Genomic DNA, 10,969 nt, shown 5'->3' on the forward strand with positions numbered 1-10,969 from the left:
CTTGTTAATTTTTCTTTTTTATATTTCACTTCAAGCAAGAAGAGGTGTTTAAAACTCCTTTTTTCGCTTCCAAAAGCTGGATTTCAACTTTTGTCTATTCAAAGTTTAGAAACAACAAAACTAGCGCTTCTCAGTTGCTTGACATTTTTGTCAAATTTTTTAACTTGTTTCTGGACATTTATGTTATCCAAAAATTTACTATCATCGAACAGTGCTCTAGCTTCCAAACCTAAATCACCACCACCATGGCAACACTTACACAAACACACACCCATATTATATAAATCTATGAAATGTACATACGTCTATATCTACATGTATATATAATCTTTTTAAATACATTGATTGATTGCATCATCAAATGGGTTGAGCCAGGGCATACAACAAGGCTAGAGGGTTTCCAGGATTTGTTGCCATGTCGGGTTGGGGGCATTGAGTAGTAGGGGTTTGAGGAGGGTATGGTGCTTAGTACACTTGGTTGGGGATGGCAGGTGTGAGAAAGAAAAAATAAAGGAAGAAGAAAAGGAGGGGGAAGGAAACACAAAAGGAAAAAGGGAAAAAGGAAAAGGATGTTTTAGTTTTTGCATGAATAAGCTCAAGCCCAAGTTATTTTCTAACCAAGGCTACTCTTTTAACCAATTCCCGTTCCAACTTTAAAATGGCTTAAAGTCGACACTTTAAAAAAGTGTACGTCTGTGCAAACGAGCTCGTTACCTTTGAAATAGAATCCATAATGGAAAATCAAGCAATAATTGTTCTCTCGTCTTTATTCAATCAAAAATATTTGAGTTGCCTGTAGGTGTTACTGTTGCCTTCTTCAACCCTACAATCTATATACATATATATATATACATTTATGAATGTATGTAATTGCTGTTGGAATTTAACTTCAGCATATGAATGTGTTTCTAACCAATTGAATGTGTGAGAAATTATGCAACAAAATATATATCTGAAAAAGCATAGCTTGCTATTGTTCTAAGTCAATTTCGTATATATTTACATATAACATGTAGTGTATTTAGCTTAGCCTCAAAGCACCTGGTCTAGATAAAGGGTTGTTCATGTTGGTATAAGGTCTCCATTGCTAGTCTCTACTTCTATATGCTGCTAAAGCATCAATCTCCGACTTCCGCAATTACCTGAAAGAATTGCTATCCCAGCCAAAGCATTTCAAACCTTATGCGGGTCGGCAGAATAGACCTTATCCTCATCATAATGTCTGCTGGAGTCGTGCATTATTAGCTTCGAGTAGAGTAGTTTATACCTTGATGAGAGTGTTGTCTTTTCATACTGCTGGTGTTATTGCAGAACCCCCTGCTTTTGAAGTCCTTCCATCATTAAAAAGATTAAAACAGCGCATAGCTGCTGCAGGCCGAGGACAGTATGATGCCGTTTTCATGTCTGGAAGGTACCTTTCAATTACCTGCTAAAGTATCTGAAGGTTCATGAATATTTCTGCTCTTCAGTATTAGCATAGCCTGGTAGCATTCAGATAACCCAATGTCTCGTCCTTTCGTCATTTTACAATTTGCTTTTGCCTGCAATAAGATTTAACAATTCACTCAGTCATCAGAACCTGATTTACATTATAAAATATGACTTATTACAAATATTTTACCCATTGTAGAATATAAGAAAGCGCAACCGAAAGAAACAGAGGTAGATGCCGACTTTCCTTTCTCAGTTGATGCAGAGTAATAGTCTGTCACTTAATTTCCCCAATCTAATTCCCTTCCCACACTTTGTATGGTGAAACTAAAAAATTTTGCCAACTTTCTCCTAAATAATTCTCTACTGTCTATGGAAAGATAGCTTCAAGATGATAATATTACTTCTTTAATGTTAATATCATGGGACGTTAAGTGAAATACTACATAACTTGGAAATACAAGATTAAATATAAACAATAACTCAGAAGCATAGTTAAATGAAAACTAAATATTTCTTCTTTGTGCGCAGTGGGAGCACCATTGTGGGGGTGGGTTCTCCTGACCCCCCTCAGTTCGTGTACGATGATGATGAGTACAAGAATGTCTTCTTATCAGGTAAATCACTAACGATAAGGTCGTTAGAGCTGTTTAATCAGTATTCTTACATATCTGTTCAAATAAGAGCCTAGATATGCATGGAGAAAGTAGAATTAAGTCTGATCCCAAGTGTTTAACTGATGAAAGTTATTACATGGAATACTCCACAATATTTACAGAAGTTGAATTAGTATTTAACCATTTAGCAATTGTATTCTTCCATCTGTGGTTCTGAGAGGAAAATATAGTGCTGCCACCTTCTTTAAGAGGTGGATGATTGAAATATTCCTTCTCGTTTCTGACTTATTTGACTTTGCTGTACAATGAACGAAGAGGCCAACTTCATCACCCGCTCGCCTAATCAGTGGTATGCAGAACCTATTTCGACAAATGCTGCTATCTCACCAACGGAGATTTCTGTTCAATAGTCTGTCATACATATACATATGGAGTCGAAATTGCATCAGTTGTATAATGGTAGTAGCCCTTCATGGTTAGCTTCTCTCTTATTCGATTTTTGTTAATTTATTTGCTATAATCAATAGACATGTACCTTTGTAGTTTCGAGTGAAGACAAGACAAGACATCTTGTTCTACCATTGCTTTTCTCATTCTAGTGAGACATGCAAGAAATATATACATTGTGTTTTATTATCTCAACAATTAAGTACAATCTGATGGGTTGGATTACTCTGGTCATTTTCACCACAACCACTATATCAAGAGAAAACAACAGGCTTTTAGGTTACGGGCTAATGGCAACTTTGGGGGAAAATTAAGAGCAAAGAAGGGAAAAAAATGGACATTAAACCAAAGAAATTTTTCGATGCTTTTTCCACTAAAGATTGGCAATTAACAAGATCAACAAGGGGCAAAAGCATCAGATGAACCAACACCAACATCATATGCAAGCACATTTCTTGTCTTTTTTTTCCTCTTTCTTTATTCTTAGAACTCCTCGCCTTTCATCTTACAGAGAAGGGGAGGAAACAAACTGTCTGGGTAAACTGAAAAGATCTCTCTCTTCAAAAGGAGAAGTCCATTCCCGAGAACCACCAGCAGGTTGTTCTGAAGAAGCTAACCCCTCTTGTAACCCAGGAATCGATCCACCATTCCCGTTGGATAAAACTGGCCTCATAGCAGACTTCACACCCAGACCATAAGCAAACGAATCATATGTGCGGGAGTTGTTTTGCAAAGAGTAGTTCGCACCACCCCACAAGCCATTGGGCCTTGATGTTAATGTCCCAAGATCCAGACTCCAGTCTATGCTGGTATAATCAAACTGCAACATCGAGCCGCCGGTGTTCCAGTCCACTGGAGATGAGGACCCAGACGAACCATTAGCACCCAGCCCAGAGAAGAGCCCAAGGGAGGAAGCGGCGGAAAGCGTCGGCGATGCATTTCCTCTGCTCCACAAACCATTTCCCCTCGTGGTTGCTTGGGAGTCTATTGAACTACTGTTGGATAGGAAATGCTGCTGTGGTTGGTAATGGAGTTGGTTGTACATTGGATTTGAACTAACACCATTGGGGCTAAGACTTCTAGAGACAGCAACAGGCGGCACTAACCCGTTGGGCTTCACCGTATCAACACCATTGAGATACCAACCCCCGGCCGGCCCAGGTGGAGATGAGCTAACACTTGAGCTAGGAACCTGCTTCGCGTTAATGGATTGAGGTCGCTGCATAACAATGACCGGTTCTCTAACCGATCCAAGCTGCAAATTCTTCAATTCATTTCCAACAGCCAGATAACGAGCTTCCGTCTTGGATGGAGGAGGTGAAGCCTGCAAAGGTGATGCTAATGAATAGGAAACAGAAGGATTAGATCCTGAACTTGGCCACCTTTTCTCTGCAGGCACTGTGACCTGCTGTGGTTTGGTCCACTCCAATTTAGCTGGTATTTTTTTCAACGCCTGCATGTTTTTTGTCCCAGTATCCACAGAAGGCCCTACTGTTACTGGAACTTTAGTATAATTGAAATCTTTTTCGTCCCTTTTCTGTGGCATGGTGGCAGATGAAGTAGGCTTCGTTTGTACCCGCATTGCATGCTGACTAATAGCAACTGGCAGCTTGCCATTGGCAACAATAGGAGGATCACCAGTTTCTTCGGGCTTGGGAGGAGTAGCAGGAGGCTCCAGCTTCTGTGCCTTCAATGTTTCCTCAGCCTTCTCAAGATCGCCTTCGCAGGCAACTACAGCTCTTTCAACCTCCTGCTTGGAGGCCTTGTACCTTATTTCCATGTCTGTAATCCGTGCAAGCTCTTCTGATATGTCAATTTTCAAATTCCCCCCACCATCAAGATTATGTTCCTTGCGCTTGTCTTCTTCACCTCCTTCAAAAAGCCACGCTACTGATTCCTCTACTCTACCTTCATTCAGAATAAGAGCCATTGTCGCCCGTTCTTGAGAGAAACCCATAGCCACAAGCTGTTGAGCAAGTGCTTCTAGCTTCCTGGACATGAGATAGCCACTGCACCGTTCATGCAGCTCTTGAGCTCGTCTTTCCTTTTGTCGCTGATGTTTCCTCTCATTCTTCTGGCGTATTTTCTCTCTTTTGTCATTGTCAGCTCCAGGTACTGACTCCTGACGTGAGGGATGAGATGTTTTTTCTTTATGGTCTTCTGACTCACCAGACCAGCTGCCGTTATTTGAAACAGAATCGTATTCAATGCCACTCCCCCCCAATGAACTCCCATTATGATCATCTGTATCATCTATGTTACGGAAACGGCCATTCACATGAAGTGGACTGGAAGAGGGCACAGGTGCTGTCTCAAATGTATGAAATGTTCCCAAAAGCGGATTGTATCCACTTGCCGGGATCCCACTGCTGGTGTTAACATGACCTGAAGGCTTTGAAGAACCCTTTGGAGGTTCCTTGCCAACCTTTTTGTCTTTGGATTTAGATCTGGATGCTGGAGACATGACCTCAACTTCAATTTCTAATCCCTGCAATGCGGAAGGACGAGAACTACATTAGAATGAACACAAGCTAACTCAACCACATAAGTTCAAATGAACTGGGGATACTATCTCTTTTTCAGTAAATCACTTGCTATGATAAAGAGTATAAAACAATCATCCACTTTGAAATTGGAGAAACATGAAATTTAATCCAAGCAGTGCAACTGGAACAGTTATGATAACAACAGGTAACTTACTGAACAAATAAAGGGCGCAATGACTAATAAGCTGAATGACTTCCAGATAATGAATCAAGAGATGCTGGCTGTGCATCTTGCAATCCTAGATTGATACCCAAGGTGGAGTACAGAGGTCACGATGTTATGGTTTTCAAACCATTGAATATTTCCTACCTTCTGGGATTAAAGATGACGAGAAATAGAGTTGTACATGCGAATCTTTCCAAATCTTCTAGAAGAAAAGTAAACCAACCTAGATTTTTTACGTACCACATGAAGCATTAAACAGTTCCAACAGCGATTTTTACAATAAACCAGAAGCTACAGATGTCCTTAAAACCAATTTAACTTTCACAATGAGTTTTTAAACTGGAGGAACATTACTCTTCAAGAATAGAGACAAAACGCAAACAAAAGATCTTGGTTCAAAGTGCTAGACATGGGTGATAAAATTAGATTCCAGGTAGTCTTTCTCTAAAGAATGGTACACCTTGGTTAATAATTTAAATGCTGGGTAGTCAAACCAGACTATCGTCCACATAATGACACACCATAAAGCAAGGAAAACGACAGTCTAGCTGTATGTGATTCAAAGATGAGTCGGCAGAAGGAAAGAGAGAATGGCAGCTCCAATGAATCTAGTGTAAGAGGTCCCAAAAACCCTAATTATTAGTTATATGTTTAAGAAACAATAAATCCACGTAACCAGGATTCAGTATCAATGCCAATCAGTTCGGTTGCGACAAGAAAGAACTAGAAATGGACAAGAGAATAAATCTCAAGAGGTAAATACGGCTTCATATACTTGCACAAGATAGCAAAAAGTAATAAAGAAAGACAACAACTAAATATAATATTTCCTTTGTTGTAGAAATATTAAGCTGCTATGAACACATAATTTCCACCAAAAGGATATAACATGATACCCACACAAACTTCAAATTATCAATTCAAATTTATGTTTCTCTATTTTCCAAATAGTGGTTATCAAGCGTTTCCATAGGCGAATTTTCCCTGGCCCAAGATGTTAAAAAATACAAGATCTAATCAATCAAAATGCTATATGTATTTTCATAAAGAAAAAATTCCAAAGTTTGATATATATATATATAGAAGAAGCAAGGAAAAATGGAAAACCTGGCTCAAAATTGCAAGTTATAAGATGAGTTTGACCAATATTTGAACTTGTGCTTGTTCTTGTTAAGACGAATATACCAAAATACAATATGGGTGCTGAAATTATTATTTATTTAAAAGTTACAGTAATTATTTCTTAATACATGCTAAGCTGCTCTACTCTCAAATATTTAGATATTTTGACATTCTCTTACCAGCCCTTGCTCCCACATTATGTGACTTAGAATTCACATCAAAGCCATTAGGCATTCAACCCATTGCATGATAGGTCTTCACCTTTTCAATAACACTTAATCATAGTAATTCCAACATTTAGGATTCCCATAGCTTACAGATATCCATATAACATCAACATCTTTTAAGTTCAACCATCAAGCCTGAACTCAATGGCACATTCTCATCCTATTGTATCAAGTATTTACAAGGCCTAGGACCATTCAATATTCCCTTCATCACATCCACATCCACATCCACTTATCCTTTAAATCTTACTTCAACTACTTTACCATAACACACATTAATCCTAACACCTAATTCCTCAATACCACAACTGCAGGGAAAAATAAAATCAATATCCACATTGGTTCCTTCCAAACAGTGTAATACTTGGACTTTCTTAGCACAAAAAAATGCCTAAACACACACAGATCAGTTACCCCTGCAACCAAGGAAAGACTAAAGAATCGTAGCAATCAACAATTTCAACTCCATCTAAGGTTCCTCTGATGTAATACCACCATTACCATCCAACTCACCTTCTCCCCCCAATAACAAATTTTTAGAAGGGGAATAAATGTACATCCACATACAAATAACCATCCACCCCCAACCAAATAAACAACAATGCATGTAATTAACTCATCAGAAAATAATCCAATCACAAGTCAGCACACATCAAATCTACACACCTCTATCCCCATCCACACCATACCAAGCACCCGACAACATGCAGATCAATCAATCCAAAAATTCAACGCATCATAAACACAAAACAGCAAACCAACCAATCCACAAAACACGCCCCCGAAAAAGAAAAAAACAACAACTACAAAATCAAACGCCAACACCCAGTTCCTCCAATTCAGAGCCCCCAGCACTAAACAAATAGATACATCAAAAAAAAAATCCAAAAAACGAAAAAAGCCCAGACAGCTCCCACCCCCATCCCCACCCACAAGCAATCGATCACATAAAAAATAAAAAATAAAACACAAAAAAACATGTAGGACCTCACCTCTAACAGATCGATAGGTGGATACACAGGACGCTGTCAAATCCAATTCGTTTTCGTTCAAAAATGGAGGTTCGGATATGGTTTCAGAGTGTTGAGAATTCGGAAGAGAAATATATAGAGAGAGAGAGAGAGAGAGAGAAAGGGAAAGAGGTGCAAAAAGGAAGTGTAGAGAGAGAGAGAGAGGAGAGAGAGAAAGATAGGTAACGCGAGGCTGAAAAATGAAACTGAATCGACCCGGGGATTAGGGTTTTTTTCCTTTTTATTTTTCCTTTTTTATTTTTTGGGTCTGATTTGGGGGAATGGATTTCTGTGTATTATAATAAAAACAGCCGAACGGCCACGTATGTGTGGAAACCACCTGCTACACCTGTCCTTCCTTACAACTCTCCATTTATCTTGTACCTTAGTCACATTTTCTACCCTGGATGGTAACGTCCAAGTGAATACTGCGTAGAGTTCATGGACTTTCTGTGGGGGCTGTTGTAGGTGAGTGTAGCTCTGGACCGGGTTCTTTTTGGAGAAAAGGGGAAGGCAGCAAAACTGTGTGGATTTAATAAAAAATAAAAAATAAAGTAAAAGAGAGCTGACGGCCTCGTACTCTCAATATTCACATTAATATAAAAAGGTCAAATATCGTTAAGGTCCTTAAAGTTTGTGTTTTATATCATTTTAGTCCTTTATGTTTAATCCATCAGCTTTACAGTCCCTAATATTCGTTGTGGACAATTTTTTATAAAAAATTTAAAACAAAATTATTAGTACATAGTATAAAATTATCCAACGATATATTTTAGTTGAGTAGTTAAGTTGTTGGTATTTTATAGATTAATTTACTGAAGGTAAAATTATGAAAAAGATATAATAAATTTTCGATATCCTATGTTCTTTACGATGGAAGTTTTATTTTCAAGAATTATTATTCGAATATTGTTGTGAAAAGAAAATGCAATATGCGATAATTGTGTATCAGAAAGTCTCGAAAGAATTAAACTCGTTCTCGTTAAGATAATATTGTCCCACATTGGTGCTAACGATAGCCGAATTTTCTTTACCAATATATAATGATTTTACAATTTCAAAATAATAGCACCATAAGCATTTGAGAACCAACGAATCAAAATGATATTTTGTAACTCTCACGAATAAAAATTTTAGAATGCTTGATATTGCTCTGGATGCTTTGAATAAAGTTGTTAATGGGGCAGAATGGAGTGAACCTGAAATAGTTCTGCCAATTGTGAAAAAGACCCAGAACCCGACCACCTCACCTCGAACTTTATTCTGCCACACCCCGCACTACTACAAATCTATTGGGGCGAGCGTAGTTCGATCGATCTAATTTATTATTTTTTTAAATTAAAAAAAAGACAAGAATAATAATTATGTACTAGGCAAGTCCTCATGAACTCAAGACTTGCCTCAGATTCGAACGGGTCCTAAAAATCCTAATTTTTAGGACCCGTTCGTCTCCACTTTTGTGGATCCAAACCTGTTTCTGGTGGGGTGGGTCTACGTGGTTTTTTTAAGTCCAGTTCAATTGTCACCCCTATCTTTAAAATTGATTCGAATAAAAATGAAATGAATATGGGGACGATTTATACAAGTTGAATAGGTGTCATTAAATAAATATGCTTAGTCAAAAAGGATGCTTATAGAATGTAAGGAAAAAATATTTTTTTAGTTCGCTAAATATTTGAAATATTAATTTTAGTCCAAAATTATGTCTATTTTTTTTAAGTCTTTTAAATTTTAAAATTGATGAAATTGAGTCCGAATTAAGATTTTATAAGAAATTTTTCGAAGAGATTTTGAAACCTAGCCATAAATTGCCCATGTGGCAGGTAATTAGTTGAATTTCTGGCAACTTATACACGTGTGCTTATTACAAGTCAAATAAATCTTTTTATAATCAAATTAACCTTATATGCCTTCACGCCTTAAATTATGTGAAAACTGTATATCTTCACCATTATAAGGGTAGTTTAGTTCGAAAAAATTGTTTGACTTGCAATAAGTTAATAATCAATCAATCGGCGGTAAATATCAATTCTCATCCAGGTATTTTTTGTTAATATCAGCAAATTCAATTAAATTTGACTGACGGGGGAATTTATCCCTTATAATTAAGTTGTTATATATGTTCAACATGTCTTCTACCTCATTTCAATTGCCATATAAGCTTAAAAATCCGCCAACTATATCCAACTAACCTGCCATATAATATTTCCAACCATGAAAGGAAAAATCGAGCAAAGTTGCACTTTTGGTCCTCTATTTTATGGGAACGACACTTTTAATTCTAAAATTTTAAAATTTCGACATTATTGATCCTCACCATTAAATTTAATGGCAAAAGATCATGTGTCGTTAGTCAACAGTTGTTGACTTGACAAATAAATGTCCAATTTTTATTTTACCCCTTGTATTTTTTAAAAAAAATTAAAACCCTCACGCGTATTTTAAAAATATGCTAGAAACCTTCCCATTATGTTTGGTTTTGTTTTTAACTTGTTTTTGGGTATTTTGTGGAGATAGAGAGAGAAAAACAAAGATAAATAAAAATAAGTTAGAGATAGTGTGTATGTTTGGATTTGTTTTTGGAGATAATATAAAATAAGTATGTTATGTTTGATGTTGGGTAATGGGGAGACAAAAAATACTGTTCATTGTCAAATCATGTCTCTTTTATATATATTTATATATATATATGTATAAAAATATATATAATTTATTTAGTTGTGAGTGGATTAAAATAAATATTATTTTCTAATTATATATGTATGGAAATGAAAAAAAATAATTTATGAATACACTTTTAAAAATAATTAAATGCACCCTAATAACGGATTAACAATATTTTTTGTTAGTTGTTCTATTCGAGGTGATAAATTTAAATACATTATTCAAATAATGTAATATATGAATTAACCGCGTAGAATAATTACATTATATTATATTTTTTAAAATTTTTAATTATTCCAATGATGTAGAAAATATTACGTATAAAATATTAAGTGGTTAAAATAAAATATATTTGTATTTAAAAATCAAATACTTAGAAACAAGACAAAAACATGGCAAAACAAGCAATGACAAACATTGCTTCTGTTTTGGGCCATCTCTGAGATGGCCCAAAACCGAAAACAAACATAAGGTCCGTGTTTTGCAAAAGTTCATTTTGAACTTGACTTGACTAAAATACCTTTATTGATTTTATAAATTCCCCTTTCTTTGTTTCTTATAATTTGGTATTATTTTTTTTTTTTGTATTTTTCTTTTTCCTAAAAAATATATATATTTATTTAAATATCAAAATACAATATATTAAATGTTTAAAAATAAAATTAACAACATATAAAACATTGATATACTAAAGGTCATCCAAAGTTAGATATCTATTTGAATATAAATATTAATAAAC

General features: G+C 36.0%; 2 protein-coding genes across 2 annotated transcripts in view; one reads left to right on the forward strand and one right to left on the reverse strand.

Moving 5' to 3' along the window:
- Positions 1-2,687, forward strand: part of LOC105163739 (4-diphosphocytidyl-2-C-methyl-D-erythritol kinase, chloroplastic) — a 6,180-nt gene extending 3,493 nt beyond the window's left edge. The window contains exons 9-11 of the mRNA XM_011082187.2: positions 1,312-1,411; positions 1,963-2,048; positions 2,364-2,687. Coding sequence (XP_011080489.1) covers positions 1,312-1,411; positions 1,963-2,048; positions 2,364-2,458 — 281 coding nt within the window. The 3' untranslated portion in view covers positions 2,459-2,687. The remainder of the gene's footprint in view (positions 1-1,311; positions 1,412-1,962; positions 2,049-2,363) is intronic.
- On the reverse strand, positions 2,836-7,821 carry LOC105163737. Its single transcript, XM_011082186.2, has 2 exons — positions 7,549-7,821; positions 2,836-4,983 (listed from the first exon to the last, which is right to left on the reverse strand). The coding sequence occupies exon 2, from the start codon at positions 4,957-4,959 to the stop codon at positions 3,001-3,003; it is 1,959 nt and encodes a 652-aa protein (XP_011080488.1). The 5' UTR covers positions 4,960-4,983; positions 7,549-7,821; the 3' UTR covers positions 2,836-3,000.

Source organism: Sesamum indicum, linkage group LG6, assembly GCF_000512975.1.
Source record: "Sesamum indicum cultivar Zhongzhi No. 13 linkage group LG6, S_indicum_v1.0, whole genome shotgun sequence".
NCBI classification, from domain to species: Eukaryota; Viridiplantae; Streptophyta; class Magnoliopsida; order Lamiales; family Pedaliaceae; genus Sesamum; species Sesamum indicum.

Bases quoted from the DNA above. Each gene is read 5' to 3' on its own strand.
- LOC105163737 (XM_011082186.2), bottom strand. From the start codon at position 4,959: ATGTCTCCAGCATCCAGATCTAAATCCAAAGACAAAAAGGTTGGCAAG.